Source organism: Symsagittifera roscoffensis, chromosome 3 (assembly GCF_963678635.1).
Source record: "Symsagittifera roscoffensis chromosome 3, txSymRosc1.1, whole genome shotgun sequence".
Taxonomy (NCBI): domain Eukaryota; kingdom Metazoa; phylum Xenacoelomorpha; order Acoela; family Convolutidae; genus Symsagittifera; species Symsagittifera roscoffensis.
The window spans coordinates 36,303,903-36,331,326 of NC_087064.1; the positions used below are offsets into that span (position 1 = coordinate 36,303,903).

Here is a 27,424-nt window from a genome sequence, read left to right on the forward strand (position 1 = left end):
TTGTGCCATAGTTATCATATCTGTACATGTATGTCTGATTCAGACACGTACAGCGAAAAAAGAGACACGCCTCAGGACTGATACAGATCTGAAATTTGTATGAGTTTTCAATGTCCAGATTTGAATTTAACTAAAAATTTTAGTACGGGTGCTGTATTTGATAAAATTAAACATGTTTAACTAAAATTGCATGAAAAAAATGCCCCCGAACAGTTTTGACTTTATCATACTTTCTCCAAAAACCAGCTTCAAAATAACAAATGATTCAGGTTGTTATCAAATTGTGCAGACCGTTCCAGCCAGTATAGGATATATGGGCAGTTGACACCCTCTTTCCTTTCACTCCAGCGATTCAACCCTTGACCACCCAAAGGGTCTTAAAAATCGACCCTATTTAAAACACTATATATGTTTTTTGACCATGAAATTTAGTCTTTGAACTGACAGATTTCTCTAAAATTCCGAAATCTTTGCATAAGTCGGATGCTGGGCATATAATGTGCGAAGAACAAAAGCTAACAGATCATCAGAAATGTTTCGAACTTAATTGTGAGCCAGACCTCGTTAAAAGTAACTAATTGGTAATTTGTTATGTAACAGTCGCAATGATGTCACTGCTCGTTAACTCGTTAGCTTGTCATCTGATTAAAGATCCCACCCGAGATCAACTCAAAAATATCCAATTGTAGTACGCCTTTAGAATTGCTGAATCATCGTGGAACATGGAGCAATATTACCAATCCGATCCAAAGTGATTCTCTTAAGTTCCAGTTGATCTAACAGCGGACACCTTTGAAAATGATCATGAAAATCTAAAATTGCTTCAAAAACAATAACCGTAATTCTAGCCGTATCAAAGTAATTCAAAAATAGCCAAGTCAGCTCAAGCTTCAATACAAACAAAAAGCAAGGCAAGGTAAACTTTTAAGAACTTTCGACATTCTCGCCAAAAGCATTTATAAATGAGTTCGTTTTGATTCAGCAAACATCACATACTGGGACGAATTATTCAAATTCTTCACACTAAATTTTCTGCGTTGACCTTATATCGGTTCAACCGTTATAAGGCATGGATGATGCTGTTATCAGTAAGAAACCTTAACTATTTTGTCCGAATTCCTGAGTCATAACTGGCAAAATCAGTTTCAATAGTTTGATTCGCAAAATAACTCTGAGAGGTTAGAATACCATTTCTATATATTTGGTTCTCTTTAGTTGACGCTCCTCCTGTGAAAAGACGTGAGAAAAGAAACTCGATTACCTTAAAAGAGGACAGATCTAAAAGGAAGTCATTGACCAAAATCAAGTTTTCGCCTCCGGACGACGAAAAGAAGGTATGTTCTATTCGAAAAGTAGATATGCTTCAGTTTTGACTACTTACACTGGACTGTTTTTAACAAATCTAACAAAAAAATACAGATAAGCTGATTTAACTTGACTTTTTTTAGATTTTATCATAATCGATCTATAAAATGATCCAAATATTTGGAATATCCATTTACCATTTCTTTTTGCAGAACTTGTTTCTATATATTTTTTTCCAGAATAATTCATCGACCACAATTATAAAATGCAACAACGCATTTAAAAAATACTTAATTGAGTCTTCATTGTCAGATCAAATTGATTATGATTTTAACTCTTAGAACATATAGATAGCTTTTGAATCTTTTTAAAAAGCATATTATAATAAGGACAAATTTCACTAATTTCACTTAATTTGCACAAATTTCACATAATAACAAGAATAGCCAGTTATTGTGCAAGTAGCACAGAATTTTCCGACCATAGTCGTCTCAAGAAACATTAAAAAAAAGTTTGTAACCTTAAAACTAGTGTCGTTTTTTCTGCGTGGTGTGATATAAGAATATAACAAGAAAAAGAATTTAGGCATATTCGACCATCACAGTAAAATAAGCTGATTGGAAATAGATTTTGTAGAAAACTGACAAGAAAAACGAAGCAAAAAATTGATCAAAAGAATCAACAATTTTTATTTTTTAATTTTTTTACCAAAGTTTTTTGAACTTTGAAGTTTTTAATCCCCAATTTTGCGCAAAAAATCTCCAAAAACTACTTCAAAGCGTGTAAAATTAGGTTTTAACAGAAAAATTTAAAAATAAAAAAGCTATTATAAGCCTGCACACTCACGTTTTTAGCTTGAAATTAGACCAAAAATCAAAAACTTCATACTGGTTTTTCTCAAAATTATAAAAAAATTTCAGAAGTTTTTGGTTGAAATCAAATTACTAACGAAAGAGTTTTTGCTTGATGAATCACTCGACTCTTTTCGTTGATTAAATGTGGTAACTGATTTTGCGTGAAAAAAAAACAAAAAATAGCACATACACAAATACAAAGTTTCTCCACATTTTCAAAAAGGCAACAGCGTATTTTTTTCTAATGAAATTAGAGTTTTTTTTCTAATGATAAGACAAAGTGAAGCACCTTACATTAAACCAATTTAATTGACCGCTTGCGAGTGTTAAAAGAGAGCAAAATAATTAGCATTATTCAAATAAATCAGCCAATTTGACAATTTTTAAAACCAATACTGTAGTAACCGGAATGGGTGTCCTACAATTTATTGACATACAACTTAACACCGTACATTTTAACACTTAGTCATTTCACTAGTAATCAATTTAAATCAACAACAGCATAACTCTTATTTTCCAGTTTAACACAGTGCAATTTAACACCTAGTCATTTCATTATTAAAGTTAATGCTGTATGAATTCCTAATCTCAACTCTTATCACACCAAAGTTAATCCTGCAACAAACGCACGCACCATAATGAGAAACTTGGTTTATCTTAGTTATACATGCTAAAAGGAGGCTTCCTAAATTATAATGGGTGTCCTACAACTTATTGACATACAGTTTAACACCGTACATTTTAACACTAAGTCATTTCACTAGTAATCAATTTAAATCAACAACGGCATAACTCTTGTTTTCCAGTTTAACACAGTACAATTTAACACCTAGTCATTTCGTTATTAAAGTTAATGCTGTATGAATTTCTAATCTCAACTCTTATCACACCAAAGTTAATCCTGCAATAAACGCACGCACCATAATGAGAAACTTGGTTTATCTTAATTATACATGCTAAAAGGAGGCTTCTTAAATTATTTAGGGTTCTATCAACAAGTTTGTGTTTTATTTTCAATTAGACTTTTCGCTAAACCATTTTGATTACTAAAAAAGCAGCTTGTGCTATCTCATAACAATTTGACGTATAAATTCTGACAAAAATTAAATTCTGACAGTCATTTTAAACATTACTTGAGTGATAAACAAACGCAAACACAATAAACACATTATGATTGAGCCTTCTTTCGAATTCACAGTTTCATCTAAAAACCAGCCAGTTCTTATAGCGTCCAGCCACGAATTTTATTTCAAGCGAAAAAATAAGTTCACAGAAAAATGGATTTGATCAAAATATCAAAAACATAAATGTCGAGCAACTGCCATTATTGAAAATAACGAATTAATCGAGACGCATGGAGAGTATAACCATGACCTTTCAGCGGGAAAATTGGAAGCCCGAAATGTCATAGCGCATATAAAAGATCTCAGCGAGAGATTCACCCCGACTGTTGCAGTTGCCAGTGCGTTTTTGCCCACTACAAACAGTTTGGTCACTCAGTTTGCCCTCCCAAGTAACGACAAACTGATCCAAACGCGATCAGGTCATAAGTCAAAGCGATCAGGTCATAAGTTTAGGTTCGAAAATGATTCTAAAATTATTGATTTTTAGGTTTTTGACATTGGTTATAATTTTCTATACCGGCTGAAAATGTCTAGAAAATTATGCTATATTGGTCAAAGGACGTCTAATTATTTGCGGGCTTTTGAAGATCATTGAACTATTGCTTGTTTTTGGTTCATTTTGGAATGATTCATTTAAAATATTGATAAAACCATTTCATTTTGGTTTTAAACTTTCATTGAAATCATTTGCAAGGTCTTTTCTGTTCGAAACTATCGGAATTGAGTAGCGCGAATACGTCTGGCTTTAAATGTCAAAAACTTCTCTCCTTTAATTTCTTGTTGCTCACCGAAACCCCCTTCGAAGTAAGTTTTCTTTTCATTTTGGAGTAAAACGGTGTTAAATCATAGAAATTGTTTTAAACTGTAGCGATGTTAAATTGCTAAGGCAACAAAAAGAAGTGAGTGAAATTGTAGGGTGTTAAGTTGTTTAGAGTTAGAAAAGGGGGGAACCATCGGAATGCTACTTTAAAATTAAAACGGTTGATTTATTTGTTTATGAGTGGATTTTCGTCTAATAAAATTTGTTCACATCTTGACACTCAATGATAAAACTTCTTTTTAACTAGAATTAGGATCAAATTTCAACTGAACGATCATTTGGGATGGTCAAGGTAACCTAATAATCATTCACGACTCCATTTAAGCGGAACATGCCAATCCTTTGGCTTTGAAAACATATAAATCACAGAACTCGGAACACTTAAGTAACTAAAGCAGGTGAAAACCTTAAGATTTGCCAAGTTAAACCATGATTTGATTCATATATATATATCAGAATTGCAACTAATTTTCTGCTGATCAAAAAGAGGAAAAGAGATTAAACTAAAACTGAAATCTAAATAGCAGTGAAGAATAATCCAAACTAAATTTGATTCAGGTTTAGCTTTTCAGGCTATCTTTTTTTCATCCTGTTTATTTCATCTGTTTATATAACTGTCGTTCCCACTATAGGACTAGTTCGACTATGATCTATGCTAAAACCAGATCTGCGGCTTATACTTATAGGTAATAACTGAAACAAAAGTTTCTATCAACGAGCATAGTTTCTTTTAGTGAACTACTTCTACTAAAAATCAAAAGTCAATATTGTTTAAATTTTATTTCCAGATCCAATAACAATTTTTCCTTTTGAAATTGTTTTAAAAAATTGAACAAAAATTTAACGACTAAATAAAAAATACCCAAGCATAAATAAATCAGAACAACTGCTCGCATATCAGGGCAAAAATCTGAGTGGTTTTTTTTTCGTTTTTTGGTTTTGTTTTTGTGTTGCCAAATTTGTTTTGACTAAAACTACTGTTTTTCAATCAGAAGGTTGGAAACTCGAGGTCCAGATTGATCCGTGGTGGTTCCTACAGTGTTTTGCAACATTTACCAAAGGTGGCATGTTACTCTTAATTGTATTATGTTGACTGCCCTTTTTCGTGATACTCTTTTGACGGTTTCCTCTTACCTTGAGTTGCAATAATTTCGACAAGGGTTTAGAATTCAAGTAAAACACCAAATAATGAAAACTTTTTTTTAACTAAGAAGAAATTAATCAATTTGCTTTAGAGAAAGAGTTCGTGTGCTTACGGCAAGTCAATACTCTATAGTTTCTTTTTATGAAGTCATTTTTCTAAAATGCTATCCTTAAGATCTTAAGCCTTAGTCTCATTCAGTTTATCTAACTAATCGAGAATCATCTAGCCAATCGCTAAAAGTTATGAATTTTTCTCCCTCTCGGATGATCTCCAGTACTCTCTAGGTCCTTATCTTTATTTACACTTAATTTTAGTTAAGTCACGTCATTCCCTGCCAGCTCTAACATCCGCCTAATTAGCTCCTTCGCACATGTTCTATGACAAGTTTCCTTCCCCTGTCAATGCTGACAAGTGGCAAGTTTGTCTTACAGTTTTTGTCAGGTTTTTTAGGTACGGGAATGCGGTCGGTCTCACCATTTGACCCAATCAAACAAATGTCCTAACCAACGGTTTCCTGAGTTCAACACAGTAAACTCTAGCCCCCGAGTTCATTTCAACCGCCAATTCGTGCTATGTTTACTCAGTGAGCCTCCTATGGTCTTCAATTTAGTACTGAGTATGCGTTTCCTACTTGCCGGCGTAGCAGAAGACTTTTTGATGGGAAACTGATTCAATTCAACTATCTAAAAATAAAATCTATTCTCTATTCCGATTGCAACCTTTTAGCTATTAGAGGGACGCATTTCGCGTGTTAGGGGTCAAATTAAGCCTGCGGCTTACCCACTGAGTTTCCATATTATTCTGAGTTTTATTTCCCATATCGCGCTCCTAGTAATGCAAATATTTCTGAGATTACTTTTTTTAGTTGAGCTGCTATTAATAGCTTAATTTTCATAGCTGAGCTCAATCGAATTCTTACCGAGTCCACTTTAACTTTTTCACCATTCCTACAGAATTGACAAAGAAGAAAATCTTTCTTTAGACCCCAAGTTTTCTAATGCACCCCTTAATCCTGGGTTTTCCTAAATAGTTTTGGGCGTAAACGCTAAAACGTCATTTAAAGGTCATCATGGGGTCACACGTGGTCAATCTCCCATATTTAGAGTCGGAATTTTGTCTACCAGTTTTCATCCGTATTCGAATAATGCATCAAGAGTTCCTCAGCTTCTAAGGTCCTTTTTCCCTTTTGCAGGGAAATGGCTATTAACACTGGAAGATGATACCGGAAGGATTGGTTCATTAGATTTTTTTCCAGGCAGTTGAGACTAGTAAACTTTGCCGGCATAAAGTGTTATTTTCCTATCTACTTTTTTTTCCAAATGCTAAAAACCTCCTAAGTAACTGCTAAAAATGGCTGAAACTATAAAATATGATATATCTTGCCTATATCTCTCGATGCTTCAGCTTTCTACCTTCTTCTAGGGTCGAAACACTCGGAAATTAGTGGTGGGGTTTTGTTTACTTAGGGCTTAAAACTGGAAGCGGGGGTTCAAGGGTTCTATTGTATTTCCATAGTTAAGCTTATTTAGTTTGGGTTTTATAACATACTAAAGTTTGGAGACGTTCCAATTGCTAATTTTCGAGTTCTGTTAGGGCCATTTACACTTCCGGGAGCCGTTATCACTTAACCTAGGGATTCAAGCGGTCCGGATTTAAGCAGTCAAACCATCTCTAGTATCGCCCCTCTGAGTTTCATAACATCAGTCCCAGCGGTCCCAATGATGAGGGAGATGGATCTGCCGTTTTTGTTTCATCTTTTTTTTCTGACATAAAAAAAAACTAATTTTTCCAAAATTGAACTAATTTGGAAGTGACCGTTTGTTTGCTGTACTACCTAACTTGTTGACTAATCAATCTTAGGATTACGTTACTATGGCACATAAAAAACAGAACCAACAATTCAACAAAAAATTGCGTGCAATCTTTTACCAGAGGCTTATCGGCGCTCGACCGCAGAGAGCTGAACGGCTCGATGTAAGTCATTTTTAGATGAACCGTCCGTCTGATTAGTGTGTGATAAGACTACAGCGTAGGGTAGGTTGGTTTTTTCCAGCCAATTTTGTCAGCGCTTAAAAAACTCGCAGTAGTTTAATTGTGAATTACGTTTCAGTTGTCATTGACGTTGTGAAAATTATCCCGTCTGTGTGGAAAGTATTAATCTGAATTCTCTATTTTTCAGAATTAATCACTTGAAACTTGATGAAGCTTAGCTTACTTTTTAAATGAAAAGCAGGGGCCCCTTTATAGTATTTTGAGATATCCATTTTTGGCTGACGGACCCTAAAAGTTTTTGAAAAGAGCATTTGCTGCCAAATTTATACTAAATTTGAGGGGAAGCGCGCGCCGAAAAAATGCGATTTTTTAGTCAAAATTTTCCAAAAAATTCCTAAAACTTTTTTGGTCTGTTTTTTTTTCAGAACTTCGCCTGCGGCACAAAAAATTTGGTCAAAACAAGGCCTTTTTATTGCTTTGGGAGAGGTCGGAAATCAATTTGGTCGACCTAAAAAAAAGGTCGACAATTTTTCAAAATTATTTTGAAAAGCCTCCCTCCTCGAGAAAATCTTAGATCCGCCCCTTCTACAAATAGTAATTGATGGCAACTTAATTTAATTCTGCTATCTCATTTTAATTCTATACTACTTTTTTCAGCTGTTCCTACCGATAAATTTTTAAGTTTTAATGATTCGCTAAAAAATTTATTATGGAACATGAATTAATTTTTCCGAAAAAAAGCTAGCCCATTCTTGTTCGCTAATGAACGCATATAGCCGGCTCCGACATGATTGATGACGCAGAAAAACTTTAAAAAATTGGCTTGGTAATTTAAACATTTTGGCCCCCTGGAGTACCTTTGGGACTTTTTGTGCGTCATAAAAAATCGAATCAAATGAAGTATAATAAGAGTATGATAAAAACTGCTCCCGTAAAGGATGAAAGGATGAAAGTGGAAAACAATAAGTATTACAGCATAATTCAGTATGAAATGCGGCAGTTGGGCTATTAAATTGTCCTGCCCATTGACCGCTGGGCACCAGTTTCCGATTGTTTGTCCATTTTTTATCATAATGTGGGAGCTCATATTTAAACAATTTCAAAAGTCATTTGAATGACATAAAATTTCATTTGAGGTTGGTTATCATTATAAAATTACATTCAAATCTAATCAGCAAAACTATTACAATATTTTGATCAAATTTTACTCTTTTATCTAATTATCATTAACTATGATAGATAACTTGCCTTAACTTTTCCGCTATCACTCTAGGAAGAAATACGAAAGGTGAGTGAGCCTTCGAAGCAACACCCCTCAAGTGACGTCAATCGGGCTTGCCAACAGCAACCGGCGGGACCCCCAGGTGAAGTTGGAAAGAGACTGACAATCACTATGGGGCTGGATGGGGAACAGATCACAATCAGGGAGAGGAAGTCTAGTCTGGGCGAGAGCTTAGAGGATTTAAAGCGGAAAAGCATCAACAGACGGTAAGTTGAAAACAAAACTGCTAATTTGACGCCACTTTTAGATCAATCCATAGCTTAACACCCTTTTCTTCGAATTGCAATTCGAAAAAATCATAAGTTGTTCAGACCCTATTTGCTATATAAGCATCACAAGAACACGTCAAAACATGTGAGACTATTCCAGGTCTCAGAAGTGTCTGAGTCAGCAGTACTCTTCCCCTGGCTGTGACATAGCGGAGGAGGACAGTCGCTTCTTCCTCAGCTCAGACTACGAGGGCGAGGGGGAGTTACGTGTGGGAGGGGGTGGCAACAATCGGAGTGATGAACTCCTTAAGAAACTCATGCACATGGCCAAGGAGATGTCAAGCTCTATCGGTGAGATATTATGATCCGTTCATTAATTTAGTCGATTAAGACAGAAAAGTATATTTTTTCTAAGATAAAAGTGGGAACTTAATCACTGATCAAACATCCATTGATAATCTCCATTATAATAAGCAATCCCTAAATCATGGATAGTATTTCTTGCGTCAATCGACTCATCTATTGATATGATATGTTTTCATCAGCGTTTGTTTTTGCTATTCTTTATAAAGTATACGCGTTTGAGTTTCCGCGTGAAGTTTCAAAATTAACAGCTGCGCATGCCTTTACAGAGAGGCGATGCTTGGCTTCCAGTTAAGAGCGGCTTGGTTTTCATAAAATTTCCTTATTTTGTTTTTTTTTCTAATTAGTCGTGGATTAAATTGGTCCTTGGGTCTTATGCGTTAAACGGCCCAAAAATCAAAATTGAAGCAAAATGAAAACTAAAACTGAAACTGATCCTGATTGGCTAATATTAGCCAATCAAATTCGAGCAACTAGGTCGGCCATTTCGATTGATACTGAGATTAATCCTGATTGGCTCGTATAATATGTAATAACTGAAGTAATTGTATGTTGATTACGTGTTTTCAATTTGAAATAGAATTTCTGACTATTTTCCTAATTTTGGGCCGTTTAACGCATAAGACCCTTGGTCCTTAAAACATGAACATTTTTTTTTCGACAGCGGAGGCTTCAGTCACTTTATCATTGGTCTCAAAATATACCTTCAGAGTGCCAAGCAAATGTAACTTCAGAAACAGACGTCAAAATTCTCATTAAGTTAATTGAAGTGATGAAAAATTGATCAAACGAACAAAATAGATGAAAACTCATCCTGCGACATGAAACAAAAAATGCCAATTTTTTACGCGCATTTCTAACAGAAATTGTCGTAAACATGAAACAAGACTGCTCGTAACAGGGAGAAGCCCTGAATGTTGCGACTGCCTTTTAAGGTTTATTGAGCAGCAGTAATACATAAAAAAATTAAATGAAATAAAATAAAATGAAATTTTTTTCTTCTAAAATTTGAAATTTTTTCAATGAAAATCATCCCCCCACACGCCATATAAAGTACAAAAGGATAAATTTCGTTCCTTGTAACAAATCAATTATGGCAAATAAGCTTCGTTTAACCAATTTGGAACGATTTTTTTAAGAGGGATTAAATCTCCGCTTACGCGTTAATAACTCGAATTATATCGCGCGTTAATTGTCCCAAATTGGTCAAAATGGCCAAAATGGCAGCCTTTAAACCCTCATAACTTTACAAAAAATAATCACAGGTGAAATATCTTTTCAAATTTAAGCTCAGGACAACAATATTTTTTGAATGATATAAAAAAATTCCGTCAAAAATGGCTAGTTAAAAAGTCGAAATTTGTCTGAAGAAAAAAAAACCCACCCCGAGCACAAATATTCCGTTACTTTTGTATCGAAAGTCGGAGCAAATAGGAAGTCATACAAACCTGAGTCGCATGAGAATTAAAATTACGAATTGGCTTGCTTCAATTAAGTTTGGAATATTGTGTGTGCAAGAAAAATTACCACGCTGAAAAACATTGCACTCACGTTTTCATCAGACCACATCCCTGAGTCTGCATTTTGCAGCCAATTAAAAAAAAAATTCTCTAAAAATTGATTAAGTGATCAAAAATGTTTTTTTTTCTTTTTTTCTTCAATTTATCCAATTACCCGCTTTGTTTAGCTGCATTAAGCGTCTTTTATCCCTATAAAAACATCAATTGACTAGCTTCAAAGAATTCGAAATCGTTTTTATCTGCGGCTTACGCAGGTTATAAGAACTCAAAATATCGCTCGTTAGTTACCGTAATTTGGCCAAATTAGCTATTTTTAAACTCCCAAGTCTTCATTAAATCGGCCAAAATAGCTATTTTTAAACTTCCAAAAAAAATGATCATAGATACTTTTTCTGAGGACAACAATATTCTCAAGGATAACAATATACTCCAGATGGTACAAAAAGTCTGTCATAAATTTTTTTAGGCGAAACATTTTCTTACATTTGAACTGAGGGAGTAGATGTCTTTTTTGTGGTATAAAACTGGTTGATTTCCAACTAAAATTCGATCACCGAAATTGGTCTGAATGACAAAACCAATCGAAACAAATATATTACAGTCGGACCAAAAATAAAATTAAGGTTTTTATAAAAATTGTAACGCAGACTTCAAACATACTGCGTGATCAGTAAAATAGCCATGGTGGGCGACAAAAACTCTTCTGTACCATCTATTAAACAGTTGTAATCTTGTTTTGGTTTTCAAAAGTCCTTGATGGTACGAGAAAAAAGTTTGTTTTTCAAACCCTCAGTATTCAGTATGTTGAAAAACCCAATTAACTGGCAACAAGGTATAGTGTTTTTTAGTCAGCCAGCCCGGAGGCCGAACCCGGAGGTAAACTAGTTAAGTTGAGAAGAGCGCATATAACAAGTGCCCATTAGGCTATGACATTAAACAAAACCTCACCTTGCAAATTGCAGCGCACGTGCAATTTGAGCCTGCGCACAAGATTGATGGGCACCGGAGCGTCAAATTTAGCAGTTCAGAGAGTTTTTGGCCGAAAAAAAAAATAGTTTTTAGAAAAAATAATCTGAGAAATTTGATCCTCTCCCTTTTTATGCCTTGATTGAATTCTTTAATAGATATTACTGTTGAGAAAAAAGTGGAATACAAAAACTTGTGGTCGTTTTTGACGCCAGGTTAAAACATTTAGTGCCTCCGCTCAAGTAATTAATAAGAAATTATATCAACTTGAGAAAGTTCATCTGAAATAACCAGTTGGTATCACAGCTTTTGTTTACAGATACCAAGTACAAGTTGAAGGTGAAGAAGAAGCCGGAGCTGAAGGAGCACTTGCTGGCGTGTGCTGCTCTGAGGAAGCTGTTCTTACAGGGGGAATGCAACGAAAAGGCACCACTCAACCCAGTCACCAAAACCATATGGTACGAGGGCATATACTGGCTCCCCCCAACTCAATTCTTCCAGCTCTGTACAATTACTAGATTAACACTATATCTAAAAAGTTTATTGAGAGCCGCAATTAATTTTTCAAAACCGCATTACACAAAATCGCATTTCTTGGTGCGCTCGAGTATTTCTGAAATTTTTTGAATAATAACGTTGTGTGCTCCCATGCAAAGAACCACCTTTAATTTTATTTTATAGTGTCCATTTTTGACCGAGAGGTCTTAAAGTTTTGGGCCTGCCTCAAAAAACTCACCTAATGCACTGTAAGCTAAGCTTAGCAAAATATAGTTTTCTGAAAAACCTCAGAAAATCAGTTTTGCCGACAATTTCAAAAATTTTTAATGAGAAAACCCCTTCGATAAAATCTTAAATCCTCGCCTGAAGTCAGGTTTTTGATACTTTGAATTTTGCTTCAGGAAAAAGTGGAAAGAGTTGAGTGAAGAGAGTAAACATGTGTCTGATTTGAAGATGAAAGAACTTCTAATCGATCACGCGGAAGCAGGCATCAAGGTGTGCACCATTTTAACATTACTATTTCTAACAGAATAATTTTACTTATCTGTTGATAATTTTTTTGATTTGCTTGTTAGATTTTTATGACAGATCCGGACTTCAGCGGCCTCATTCAGAAGAACTCCACCATCACAGAATTCAAGACACTTTTAGAACAGTACAAGAGCAGTCTTCGTAAGCCAAACCCAATGTCAAAATTCTTATTCATTCTGTTACGAATTTTTCTGAAAAAGAATAATACTTCTGAATTTAAAGTAATCAATTAATTGGCTTACAAATATATATATAATTTTAGTTTTTTCTGCGATGTTTTTGTTAAGATGAAACATCTACGAGCAGTGGTTCATCGAGGCCTTCGATGGACAAAAAACCGACGCACGAAGAAGTTATTGGCGAGGCCGATGTTGATGCACACATGAAACAATTCACGTACATGCAAACCAAGGTGAGATCAGCTCAAAACAAGTTTTGAATAATTTTTTGGGATCTTTTTGGCTATTTCATCTCTACCGCATTCAATCATAAACAGTAAAAAACTGTAATAAACTAATTCCACGACTAGAAATTTGCAACTAGTGTACCTAGTCACGAATTACGCTTTTTGCAATGAAGGTGTTAACGAGTAATCAATTTTGTGCTTTCATATCACTTTTCTTAGGCTTAGAAGCAGTCGCAGATCTAAAATTATCTCGAGGGAGGCAGATTTTCAAAAAAGTCCAAAATTTTCTCAAAGCACTAAAAATACCGCCATTTTTGGCTCTAATTTAGAGGTTTGGTCCAAAAAAAATTACAATTTATGGACGCTAAAAATACAAGATTGGTCAGCCAAAAAAATTGTCGAAAGATAATATCAAAAGGGATATTTGAGTGATGAAGGGGTAAAATATCTGGAAACCCCGCGCCCCGAAATCCGCTACTGGATAAAAGCCTGATTGATGAAAACTATAATCGAAAAACTGATGATGACATATAATTTCCTAAATTCGTAAACTGCATAGGTCACCAAATCGTACCTTGAGCTGATGACGTCACTGAAGACAAGATGGACTGATTCGGGCAATGACGTCATGAGTAGGGAGAATGTGGCGAAGAAGACCAGGGAGGATCTGTTGAGTGTGCAAGACCAGCTGGTCAAGTACCAGAACAGTCTGGTCATGTACCAGGCAGACATCAACTCTCTCTGGCAGTGCATGATAGAACACCAGCAGGCCATGAACAACGACTTCCAATGGGACTTCGTCGTGAGTTACTTTCAGCTTAATTCATAAGAATCAGTCATGTTAATCTGCCGACTAAAGCTAACAATTTGTTTCTTGGTCCTTTTGATTGAATAAATTGTTAAAATAAACAAGCATAACCACAAAATGTTACGAAGAAATCACAAAATGTCACGACCACCCATATTTTTGCAAAATTTGGAATATCTACATTTTTACAACAAGATAGGTGAAGTGGCCCTTAAGTTGGTGAAGAGACCCTTAATCAGTTTGGTGGTTTGACCCTTAAACTAACAAGATGTACAAATTGAATTTCTTGCTGAGCATATTGCTAGGGGTCCTCTTTAAAATGTACAGCCACATTTCATACAATTATTGTTGCGTTCTTAACTTACAGTTGGTTCCCTTTTGACTTTAAAAATGTTAAAAAACTAATGCGCAGAAAATCCGTTGGATTAAAAAATTTTCGTCATTTTCATTTAGTCAATAATTTTTTTCGTCAATGAGTTTGACATATAGAGCTTCTAATGGGGGTAGTATTTCGATTATAAATGTTCCTTGGATGTCAAAGTTGTTCTAATATTATTTAAGAAAATATTCCTAAACCTACCATCTCCAGCGTTGATATCACACTTTTTCAGCATTTCAGCTAAGGCTCCTTAGAGACGTTCTAACGATTCCTTGTCTTTTTTTGTTGTTAAGCAATTTATGTCTCTGAAATGTCACGTTAGTCTTCCTCACTAAACAGGATGCTGAAAACTTTCAGAATGCTTTGAATGAAATCCGGATGACTTTGGCCTCTGTGATGTTTTGACCACGAGTACGTTTACCTTTGTTCCCCATGCGAGGAAAAACGTTGATCGAAATATTTTGTCCATCTTGTCTATTGGCATCACGTTTAAACGCTTTGTCTCCGTTTTGATTGATACGTTTTCTTTTGTCGTCAAATCTTTTTTGTTCGCGGGCTTTGCTCTCGACTCTTGCGTTTCTCTTTGCTTGTTATCACCATCCATTTGATTTTCTAGTGTTGGATAGTGTGGGTGGTGTCTTTCTATCGAATTTAGCAAATTCTCAATGTCTATTATTTTTTCTACGATAAAAGTTAAACGAAAAAAATCACTCGGCAATGATTGGGTCTACGGTGTGATTAAAACAAAAGGGAGTTTGTTTTCGTTACTGTTTGACTGCACCATGATATTATAATCTTTTGTAACAAATAATTCTACATGTTCACAAATGATTAAATTGTAGAGCGTAAAAATTAAGGAAAATCGAAGTTGAAATCTTAGAGATTCAGAGAGACAGTCTCACCGTCGGAGAGAATGAATACGCAAAGATAAATATAAGGAACTTCTAATGTAATTAAGATAGGCTGTAAAAAAATATATGAAAGTGTAAAAAACTTTTTTCAAAATTTTTTTTGGTGTTCCTTTTTCTTCTTAAAATTATAAGTTTTCTATAATTTTGCTTAAAACTTTCGCGGCATTATCAAATAATGCACTTTTTTCATATGTTATGAAAAAAAAAATTTTTTTTTTTGCATATTTTATTATAATATAATTTGAGGGGAAACAACCTCAAAACCTAACAAAGTTCTAATTTTGAGATTATCATCCAATGTATAATTCTTACTGTTGTTGCATCGTATGATTTCCAAGAAATCAAATTGATTTATTTTTGACGTACGGGAAAACTTTCAAAGGTAGCTCAAACAGTTTCCTTTTTTAAGATCTTATGACGATGAGAAACAATGTTTTTGTAAAAAACTTAAAATTGCGAAGTGTTTTCAGCTCATTATAATCTCAACAGAGCACCGATTTTACTTAGCTTTGATTGCTCTGATAAATGAAAAACTGGCAGATGACAACGCGTTTTGATATGAATTGTTCTCTTTATTTCTAAAAGATTTCTGTCAAAACTTAAGACTAGTTTTCAGAAACAATTCGATTCGAGCAACTAGCCAACTAGCCACTGATGGTAGCACCCTTGGCATATGTAACAACCTTGACACGCTCCCTTGGTGCTCCCTTATGATAACAAGCGCGGGCATAAATAACGACTTTGGTGTAACCCAGATGTAACAAATTTAGCAAATGAAAAAAAAATCAAAAATTGCTCAAATAGCTTCGTTCTCAAGACCTGATGATGATGAGAAACAAAATTTCCTTAAAAAGTTATGATTTATGAGTTGTTTTCAGCTCATTATAATCTCAGCAGAGCACGGATTTTATTAAGTTTTGACTGCTTTGATAAATGAAAAATTGGCAGACAGCAGCGTTTTGATATGAATTGTTTTCTTTTTTTTTCAGAATAAAAGTAATTATATAGAAATTTTATCAAAAGAAGTTTATAAATCTGGTTTTTCAAAAAAGTTTTCTGCGCAATGGTTATCAGCGCTGCATGTGTGATGAAACGGGCTTTAGTAACAAACGATCACAAAATTTGAGAAAAACTTTTAATCACAAAATCATTGATGGCATTTTTTTTGCAATAACGAATTTTGCCTCGATAGAAGAAAGGAGCTGTTGATTCAAGCGTTTTTTTTCCGATAGTCAGCCAACACGTGTCGATTTCTGTCAAAACTTAAGACTAGTTTTCAGAAACAATTCGATTTCGACAAAAAATTTGAAGTAGAATAACTAATACTATTTTTATGAGACCCATTAAATTTTCATTCAGATAAACGTTTCAAATAAAAATTCAAAGTAGCTTAGTTTTTCTACAACGAAACTGGAATTAAAAAACAAAGCTACGCACATTTTTTTTCACAGATCTGCAGTTGTTGGGAGTTAATTTTGAAAAGGAATTTTATTTAGATTTTTTTTCAGGTCTTAAGGCATTTTATTCAAGTTTTACTCTGACTGAGAGTTTTATTTATAATGGTGTTTATAGACTTTTTCTGAAAAATGATGAAGTAAATCAAAACTTTACCATTCAAAATCATAATGATAATTGCGCTCAAACAAAACAAAAACTAGAAAAACAGAACATCTGAATAACGAGCAACCAACAAGAAGGACAGACTTTTTCGACCAAATTTATTGAAATGGATGAATTCAAAGATCAGAACAAAAGTCAAAGAAGAACTAAAAAAAGTCAATTATTCTTTTTCATTTTTTTGCTAAATTTTGTATTGTTTTCATGTTTTAGCTAAATTTTGTATTTTTTCTTTTAAAGAGCGACTGAATAAGCTCAAAACATCTGCAAAATAATGATCCATCAAAATCTTCAAAAAAGTATATAAATTGCAGTAGTCTGAAAAAAGGAAAAGGTCAGACCAATTTTTGAGACCTTGAAGCATTTTTTGTGAATTTTCATCGGAATCTGAATTGCTACTAATAGGCCGCTGGTAAAATACTTCTCTTGAAGCCATACAAGCTTTTCTACAAAAACAAACAACCTACGCCATAGTTTCCTACTTTCGTTTCGTGAAGTGGACATAGATTAATGAACATATATATAAAACCTAAATTATATATTTACATGTACATAGTTCTGCCACAGTTCTGAAGATTTTGATGGATCAGGGCTTCACACAATTAAGGCTACACACAATGATCAGGTCCGTTTTGATCTACTGTGTTTGCCTGCGATTCTATAGCATAAGGGATCAAGTTTCATGTCCCACCTGATACTTTTATTTGATACAGTTGTTTCCTCCTCACTTGTTTCCTCATCGCTTTGTTGTCGCTTTAGGAGTCTGTGAACGGTGACGACGTCAATGACATTGGGAACGGATACTCCCGAAAGCAAAAGAAGCGTAAGTTAAAGAGACCTCAAATCTACCTTTGTCGAGCAGTCTGAAATAATTAGTTCCAAGCTATAGCAAGAAATTGTATTTAAAAACTTTGCTTTTAGTTCACAAGAGAGTGTCGCGTTTCTTCGCAAAGAAGTTCGGGAAAGGAAAGAAGAAATGATAACAAAAGAATTGTTTTCCGAGTGAGATTTGCCAGAAGGAAACTGACTCTGATTTTGGACTCAATAATGATTACTCGTTTTTAAATGCTGTAGTTTTTAAAATTAGAAAGCTTCAAAAGGCTTAAATTAGTTGGTAGGCTGAAAGTCATCTATTTTTTGGCAAGATGAAAACTAAGTTTCTTTAAAGCTTTTTTGTGCCACTTAGAGGAACATCAAATTGTTGAATTTGAAAAAAGAATGCTTATTATCTAAGAAATTTGAAACTCCCTTTCACTGAAATTCTAAATTCGTTCATGTAACGTTTTAACTTGACCTTTTTAAAAAATCAAAAAATGATCAGAAACGATATATAATTTCAGCAAATAAATACTAAAATCTAATAAATTTCTCGTTTGCTCGTTATAGGGGGCACGGCACGTCCGCTCTATTGTAACCTTTTAGCTTTTCTTGAAAGCATTGAAGCTTCTTTGTAGACCATTAGCTTTTGTTTACCATTTGGTTAGGCAACGGAGCTGCTATGTTGTTCTCTGTTGTTAGGAAATTAAGATTCATAGTCATAAAATCAAGACGGAACGCTTGTAAATCCATCCCAAGGCAAAACTAATCTATTAAACCAGAAACAAAAGGAATCCGAATCGCTTCAAAATGCCTTAAACGTCCTTCGCACTGCGAGAATTATCTTGTCATTAATAATCTATCGTTTTATTCGCCAAATAACTTCAAAAATCATGTTAACCTCAAACAACTGCACTTGAGGGAAGTTATACTTGAATAATTTCTACCCATAAAAGTTCCAAGGAACATTTTAACCTTCAATATTTATCGAGTGATCTTCAATATTTAGGTTGACTTTAACCTTGCTATTTACTTGAACTGAACCGAAATAACTCAAATAACAAATGAGTGCGGCCATAGACTCAAATAAAGTATCCAATGACGTCATAAAAAAGATTCCCAAAACAAACAAGCGGGTTCGAATCCTGACGGGGTCCCATTTGGAACAGCTTCAGAGTCAATGTTGCGACGACTGTGTGCTGTTCTACGCAAAGAGTGAGGACAAAAGTTACGTGAAACAGCGGAAAGGTGTTCAGCCATGTTTTGGAGATGTATGCCGATCTCCCGATTCGTGCTTCGAACTCGAGTTCGACTTCAGTTACGCCGACGAGGATTGTATCCAAGAATGGGAAAACGAACCAGAACCAATTGACGGAATTCAAACCGAATCCTTACAATTGAAGCCAACAATCATCGAGGATGGCGCTGATATGATGATTCAGGTCGGGTCACATCCCAAATCAAAGTTTGACAAATCTTCAAGTTCTGAAAAGCAACCTCAAAATAGGTCGACACCAAAAAGCAGCATCCCACCAATAATGAATGAGATAAGTTCTCAAAATGTTACACGGTCAAATACCAAATTAAAAAACAGAAATTCCCCAACAGCTGAAGTGTTGAAATCCCAAAACTTTGATTCAAAAACCACCAACACGCCATCAGTTGTGATGAAATCTCTGAATCATACGGGATCAAACTTCGATTCAAAAACCACCAACTCGCCATCAGTTGAAATGGAAACTCTGAATCATACGGGATCAAACTTCGATTCAAAAACCACCAACTCGCCATCAGTTGAAAAGGAAACTCTGAATCATACGGGGTCTAGCTTCAAACCAAAAATCACAAACTCGCATTCAGTCGAAGTATCCAACAAGAAAAACCAAAGAACAAAAAACGAAAATTCCTCATCACTTGAAATTCAAAGCATCGAAAGCAATTCGCCACGTCAAGTAAGCCGAAATTCTACGATAGATAGAGGTTACAGCAAGAATGTTCTGGAAGAAATCAGCAGGTGTGGGAAGACAATTGATGACACAATATTGACACCTGACAGTACAATACCAGAAGAAGAAATATTCGGACCGTCGAAAAATAGGCAGATCGAAAAAGAGAAACCAGCAAAAACTTTCAAACCAATAGAAAAAAATCAGTCTCCGAAAACATATAATAAGGACGTTTACAACTCGTATACTAAGCACGAAAAACATTCGCCACAAAAGCCAACTGCCAAACTTATTGACAATTTCTATTCGACCAAGCAAGAAACAGGTTTTAGCAATAATGTATCACCTCCCATTCAGAAAATAGAAAAGCGACAAGAGTTGAGATTGAACAACCACCTGTATGATAAAGAGATACCTGTTTTGGTGTCCAGCATGAAGCAGGGATACAAGGAAATTGCTATTCGGAAAAAAGTGCTGAACAACTTCTCGAACGCGAACGTCAATAATGAACTCAACTTGAATCATGGTTCAAAAAACGGAAAAACGACGGACAATTTCTCTAACAAAGAATTTCAAGATAATTCTTCAAATGCCAATGGGCTCCAACTTTCATCACATTCTGAATCGCAGGACAGTTATCAAAAATCACCAAGGTCTAAAATAGACAATTCGGCTAATAATTCACATGCCAATGACAATGATTGGTCTTTTGAGGAAGAAGACGGTTCAAGCGACATACCGTGGATTAGATCAACAAAGATCAAATACCCTCTGCTGTGTGACCCACACAGACTTATAATTTTAGACTAAGCACAATTTCATTTAAGAAATTTTTTGCCAAATCTTTAATTCAATTTACTTAGTCTTGAACACACTTATAATTGAAAGCACCAGTGACCAAGACCACCTAAAATTTATCAAATCAGATATTTTTAGAGCTAACACAGATGAGAAGAACACTATCGCTAAGACGGAGAAGACAAAAATGGTACTGCAACGAGAATCAGATAAAACTTTTCATCTGTATATCAGCATGTAATAAAAACAGAAACTTACGAATCCTAAAACTTGCAGTTTTTGAATTCAGAGCATTTCAATCTACATACACAACGGTATAAATGAAGTAATTATGGCATAAAATTACCATGCAAAAAGACATCAGAGTTGTAAATTATTAACACGTATAGCCAGTTGATGTGCAAAAAACACAGAATGTTTCGACCGTACTCTTAAAAAATATATGAAACGCTTTTTCATGTATTTTTTTTCATAATATTTTTTTTGCACTCAATGGAGCTGACGAGCATCTAGAATTTAGGGTATAATCGATAGAGTAAAATAAACCAATCAGGCGAAAATGTTTGGCGAAAAATGACAAGAAAAATTGAACAAATTTTCAAAATTATTTATTCTAAAAAATAATCTTTGAAAAATAAAAAACAATATTACTGGACCTCAACTAAAATTTCAAATCCTATATTTCAATAATAAGCCTGCTCGTTTGTTTTCCACGCTCGGTATTGTACAAATTTTGAAAAATTTCAAACCGTTTTTTTCAAGACTGACAATATTTTGAAATTTTTTTTTAATGTCGTTCGAATCAGATCCATAAGAGATTCAATATGATACATCACTCAATTCACTCCAAAAATTATCTGATTGTTTATGATGATTATTTGCGGTTAATACTTATGATTTATAAACAACATAAGCCTGCTTGCTCACCTTCTTGGCTCGAAAATAGAACAAAAATCTAAAATTTCAACAAAAAAAATTCTCCACAAGGGGAATTCTTCTTTGAACATCTTATGTTGTTTGAATGACGACTGAAAAGCTTTTAAAAGCATATAATGCTCAACCCATTCCGATGATTAATTTAAGTTACTGATTTTGCTCTTCGTCTTTTTCAATGGTCGAAACAAAAAACATTTGCATAAAAAATAAGGCTAGCCGTAGTCTTTAGATAACTACAGTTTAGAAAGTTTTTTCCAGCTTGGTGTGATGGAAGGATCTGATGTAAAAATATAAATTAGGCATATTAGACAGTCATAGTAATAAGGGCAAAATGAACAAGAAGTTATGAAGAAAAATGACTAGAAAAACTAAAAAAAAAAGTAAAATTTTTTTGTTTGAAAAGAAACTAAAACTAATTTTAGTTGCTTAAAAATCAATTTTAAGGTCTTAGATTAGGCATAATTTAGCTTTTAAGCCTGCTCGCTTGCTTTATTTGCTCGAATTAAGACAAAAAATTAAAAAATTTCAAAGCGGTTTTTCTTGACGTTTCTTGACACTGGGAAAATTTTTTGAAACGATGAAAGGGATTATGAAAACAACTGAAAGGGCTTTAATATGGTATATCACTCAACCCTGGCCGATTATTATTTGTGGTACCTGATTTTGCGTGGAAAAAACTAAATTACACCTGTATACAGAGCGCCTCATTTTTGATAGTCAGAACAATAACTTTAGAGTAAATTGTAGAGTAATTGTAGAGTAATAAGTAGATCCGTATATTTTACAAATTGATTGAAAATTGCTGAATTTAATCAAAAATTGCAGATGCGAAGCTCAAGAAGCACGGAAAGTTTTTGATCAGGTGAAGTTATACCCTGATGAAAGCATTATTTCTCTTCTTGTGAACAATTTAAAAAACTGCATTTTGCTCAGAAAAAATTGCTTGTATTGTATCAGGGCAAAATCCTGGTTGTTCCGACTGCCTTTTAAAATTTATGCAGCAGATTTTATTTTTCAAAAAACTGATGACTTTACAATTTTTTTTGAAAATCATCGCCTTAAGCGCAGTAATAAAAGAAAAAAAAACATTATACACATACAACAATTCGAGAAAACTTAAAGGGCACTCTGAACAATCAGGGTTTTGTCCTATTTCGAGCAGTCTTGTTGAAGTTAAATTAGCAAAGAAGAAAAATTTGAAACTGCTCTGATAACAGAATGGTCTGAGTTGCTTGTATAGAATCCAGATTGTAGTGAAAAAAAACTTTTGAACAGAAAGGAGATAAACTTTATCAGTTTTTGAAATTAATATAATATTTTGCAGAAAATGTGATTTTTCCGGGAAAAACTTGCCAGAGGCTATCAAATTACCTCTTAATCTGCAATTTTTTTTGTGAGGATAAAAGAAAAAGTTTTTTGGAACTTTGTTTTTTTTTCTATTATTTCAATTTTTGGATGTCGCTGTGTGATAACCTAAAACATTACGTGCAGGTTCTTATATTTAAACGCTCACTTTAATGATAAACAAAAACTTAATTGTAGCTCTGTTGGTCATTTTTTGGATACTAATTCAGTTTGAATGCAATTCGAAACCGCATTGAAATAGAACTGAAAACAGTGATTAAACAAACAAAATCCAAAAAATTGAACAGCAAAAGCTTGGTAAATTGATAAAAGAAAAAATAAACTGTCAGGGGTTGATGATTGTGCAGACCAACTATACATGCTTGTGTTTCAGCACCGCACCAGATATTTGTTAACCAGAAAATTTTGTTCCATTACTGAAGTTTCTGATCCCACCATTTGAAAAATGGGGTTGAACTTTGTATCCGTGTGTGGTTTTCTTTTTTTGTTTTCCACGCAAAACTATGTATCACAAAAAATAATGGAATTGGTCGAGTGTTACATCATATTAAAGCCCTTTCAGTGGTATGAAAAAAATTTTGGAAAAAGTTCTAAATGTTGAGAAAAATCCATTTAGAGCTCTTGATTTTTGGTTATAATTTTGTGTAAATAAGGCAAGCGACCAAAATTTTTATGCTTAGTTTTAATTGGGTCTAATTTTAGTTTTACTCAAAAAAAATTAGTTTTTGGAGTTTTCAACGCCATTTTGGAAAAAATTAAAAATTCAATTAATGTTCATTTTGCTTTTTTCACTAATACCTTCGAATATGTTTTTGCTTTAGTTTTTCGTTCAGATATTAGTATCACAACCGGCAGAAAAAATGTTGTATTTTTTAATACTATGGCCGGTACATTCTGCGCTACTTGCTTATTAACCGAATATTCTTGTTATCATGTATATCGATTGCAATGTGATTGGTCATGTACCGCACTTCTTGGTGCGGAAAAAGTTCAATCTTGATATTAAAAGATTTACACGAGCAAGTGAATTTATAAAATTTTTAAAATTCTAGTCTCCCTACGTACTTATGCGTAAAAATCCTCGTTCTCAGCTTTTTCGCTGGTGACTTTCTCCTAGGCAGGTCCTCTTTCTACTCATCCAAAATCTTAATATATAGACTGATTGGGTTTCCTTAGAACTAGAAAGATTTCTTTGCCCAAGTTGACGATCTGTTTGACAAAAGCGGCAATTAAAATCCTGCATTGCTGTCTGACTCCATTTCCGCCTGATGACTCAACTCTCCAGATTTGATTGTTTCTTTCTCAAAAGTCCAGCCTTTGGTGGAGCTGGCAACGAAGATAAGAAAACTTCTGGCAGTATTGATGTCGACCCTAGCTGTGACCTCACCCTAGCTGTTGAGGGGCTTCAATTTTAGCTGCCTTTGTGCTGATACAGACTGATGGTTAGACTGATGACGAGCTTGTCATCTTTAGAATCGGTGGCTTCCTGATGGGAGTACACACAACTGACGTTTTCATGATTGGTGTATCAATTTGTCCGCTTTATCTAAGTTTTGCGACCTCTGTGTAACTCAGTGAAGACGATATCAGCCTGCCCAACCCAGATCTCCCAGTTGTCGAGCACAGGCTGAGCTTCCTAACCTCGATGTGGTCCTCCTCGTCTGTCCACGACGGTATTACTACATCTTTGGCCCTTTCCTCAGTCTGTATCAGTTGTTATTTCCCACCGCTACTCCCAACTCCGTACATGGACTCTACATGGCTACGAGTTCTTCGGTCTTGCCTTTTCAGGCTTGTTCAATTTTTCTAACACCGTGATATTATTAAACCCATCTCTCAAGAAATGATCTACCAGACTCTCTCTCCCTTTTTTGTTCTTTTCTTCCATTTCATCTGTCAACCGCGTTCGCGCTAATCTTCGGGACATTTTTTGAATTGAGTTGCTGCTTTTTCACTTTTTTCCTATTTGATGTTTTTTTAACTGAAAAAAAAAAACTTTTTGTTAATTTAATCAACGCACGTTCAATAAATTAAATATCCCATTTTGGTTGGCTGATATCTTTTGATAATGAAACAACACTCTTTCGCGTAAGATGTTTTTGCCAGACGAAGTTGGAACTAATCGTTTTTTCAAATTATTATACCTTTACAATCTAAGTTAAATGTTGGGATCGACTTTATTTTACAAACAGGTCGTCGTTTTTTGGCATTTCTGGTGCATCAAAGGTTGCGTGACTTGATAGGTAGTCAACTGCGCCCAGTAAAATTCTTGGATCAATTATAAAGTTGTGTTCATACCGTGAAATTTTGTCTGCCCCTTAGATCAGCCTAGGTTGAGCTGAATTTGAAGTTTTTCTCTTTAACTGCTGATAAAATTGCTTTTTGATCAAATAAAAATTCGAAACGTATGCTCAGCAACTAGTTCTTAGAATTTTCACTAACACCCAAATTTATCGCTAATAACTTATTTGTGCTGGTTTCGTATCAAATTATAGTCAAAACATTGTTTGATTAGTTTTTCGCTTTTTTCTTAAACGAGTATTGTCTATTATGTTATATAACAGATTACTTGTTTCGTTTTTCAAACCCTGAATCGAACATCGAAATTTGGTAGTAGGTGATTTGCCTAAGTTCATTTTTGATTGAAGATTATAGTAACTTTCCTTGTCTCCTTCCAAAATAAACAAATTACAAAACTTACCAATTTTTGATGCACCTACAAAGTCTACGACAGCTTTCTCGAAAAATGAGGGGATGTCTATTTTCCTCATGACAAACACGAATCCGTCAATCACCATAGTGAAATTCAATAACTGGGCTGTGTTTGGTCACAGTTTTGAGAACACGGCTCTGTATTTACCTTTAGTTGCTACTACTCCGTTGCTGCTACGGTTTTGATCTTTTTCTTCAACCTTGTCGTTTCGAGTTTGTTTACTGTGATACTTTCAAGTTCATCTTTCATGAAACAGTTATCAGAGTCTGTCTTTTTTTTGTTCATTTCTTCCATTTCATCTGCCATCCGCGATTGCCCCAATCTTTCCGACGCTTTTTGAATTGAGTTGCTGCTTTTTTCTCAGTTCTTATTTGGTTGTTCTTTTTTAACTGAAAAATTGTTTTTTTTTTGCTATTTAATCAACACACGCTCAATAAATTGAATACTCTAGCTTGTTTGACTGAGATCTCTTGCTGATGAAGCAACATCTTCTGGTGTAAGAATTTTTTGCGATATGAAATTGCTACTAGTCTTTTTTAATATTTTAAAAAAATTTACAAGCTAAGTTAAAATTTGGGGTTGACTTATTTTCCAAAAAATTTGTCGTTTTTTGACATTTCTGGTTTATCAAAGACCGCGTGACTTGATAGGTAGTCAACTAACTCCATTAGAGTTCCTGGATCATAACTACGGTTATGTTCATGCCGTAAAAAATTTGTCTGTCACTTTGTTCAGTCTAGGTTGAAGCGATTTTGAAGTTGCTTCCCTTTAAACGCCGATAAAAATGCTTTCGGATCAAATATACAAGTAAACGTATGCCGAGTTTTTTAAAAAAAAATTTACAAACCTAATAACTCAAGAAGCGCAATGCGAACGCAATTGAAACCCAAATTCGGCCTTCTAGTTGTTGTTGATATATTCTCTTAGTCGTTAGTGGCAAGCCTCACATTTGATTCTGGTAATTCTTGAGATTTTTTAATGACTCAACTGTGTCGAGTTAGCAGTTTTTTGAAATAACAGCGGAAGTATTGTCTTCTGTACGACAATACTTCTTTTCGTTTTTTTTTAAAAATCATTTTGTAAGGATTCTCTAAAATTGGGTGTTAAGTTTTGCAAATTTGTTAGGAATTGTTGCAAATAGTGTAATGTTCACGAAGTTATCTGAGCTGTTAAACGGTATAGGCGGTGACAAGTTTGAAAATGCCTCTAGCTTTAAAGACTTTGGTTTATATCCTGTTTGATTTGTATAATCCTTATGCATGGCACTTCTTTCATTAAAAAATCATATTTCGACCGTTTCAATGTTAGCCCTCCTTCATTTAAACGTTTCCTCACCTCTTTAACACTTTCATTTTGATTTGAGAGAGATGCTATTGAGATAAGGAGTTTGCATTTTTAGTAGCAGACCCCTCGTTACAGGTTTTGTAACGTCGCGTCCATGACCTTTCGAAATTCAGTTGGCATGTCTGTCGGCCGAAAAATCTAGCCTTAAACATGTATGGTCCAGTTTGTTCTTCGCATAATCTTGAAACTTCACCAATTTTCTGCTTTTCATGATAACTTCAATTAACTGGAAAAATATTTTTTTATCCAACAACGTAAACCATGTTTCCGGTAGTTTCTGCGATTTAGCGTGTGCTGCATTTTCTAGTAAATATATAAAATTAGGCATCTCATACTTGTTCTTTCAACTGTGCGCGTTAATTGATTATGTATCCATTGTTAGCGTCCATTGGTTGGTAGTTTGTTTTCCGAGGTTATGAAAATTGGGGAACAATGGTCTGATGTACGTTTTTTCAACTTTACGAGGCGACTTTTGCTGACTATTTTTGGAATTTTTTTTTGCAATTTAGTCCTGATTATGATAACATTTTATGTTGGAATCGATAAAGGGTAATTTGAAGTAAATATGTCCAGGGTGACTTTTTATTAAATTACAAAAAAATACCAGATTTTTGAATCAGAATGTTCTTCTATTTCGCTTATTAGTTTTTCGTGAAGTGGATATTGATGATTAGTTATTATCTCCAATGGCTGAAAGCTTACGCCTAAAAGATATTTAGTTCAATTTTTGACAATAAATTTTTTTTTTAAATTAGTCCCGTGGCTGATTTTTTTTGA

The 27,424-nt window shown here is 34.4% G+C and overlaps 2 protein-coding genes across 3 annotated transcripts; both read left to right on the forward strand.

Moving 5' to 3' along the window:
- The first annotated feature begins 955 nt into the window (after positions 1-955).
- LOC134842084 (uncharacterized) lies at positions 956-17,958 on the forward strand. Of its 2 annotated transcripts, XM_063858245.1 has the most exons (11): positions 956-1,088; positions 1,216-1,334; positions 8,513-8,727; positions 8,891-9,081; positions 11,899-12,037; positions 12,479-12,572; positions 12,653-12,749; positions 12,896-13,020; positions 13,574-13,816; positions 17,489-17,552; positions 17,651-17,957. In XM_063858245.1, exons 1-11 carry the CDS (start codon positions 1,070-1,072, stop codon positions 17,707-17,709), a joined length of 1,365 nt encoding a protein of 454 aa, XP_063714315.1. In that variant the 5' UTR covers positions 956-1,069; the 3' UTR covers positions 17,710-17,957. The 2 variants fall into 2 exon arrangements, with proteins under 2 accessions (XP_063714315.1, XP_063714316.1); XM_063858246.1 differs by lacking the exons at positions 956-1,088; positions 1,216-1,334 and adding an exon at positions 8,263-8,375 and having other exon boundaries at positions 17,651-17,958.
- A 651-nt stretch (positions 17,959-18,609) lies between these two features.
- Positions 18,610-20,301, forward strand: LOC134841692 (uncharacterized membrane protein DDB_G0293934-like). The gene has a single exon (XM_063857727.1). It carries the CDS (start codon positions 18,610-18,612, stop codon positions 20,299-20,301), a length of 1,692 nt encoding a protein of 563 aa, XP_063713797.1.
- Positions 20,302-27,424: the final 7,123 nt, after the last annotated feature.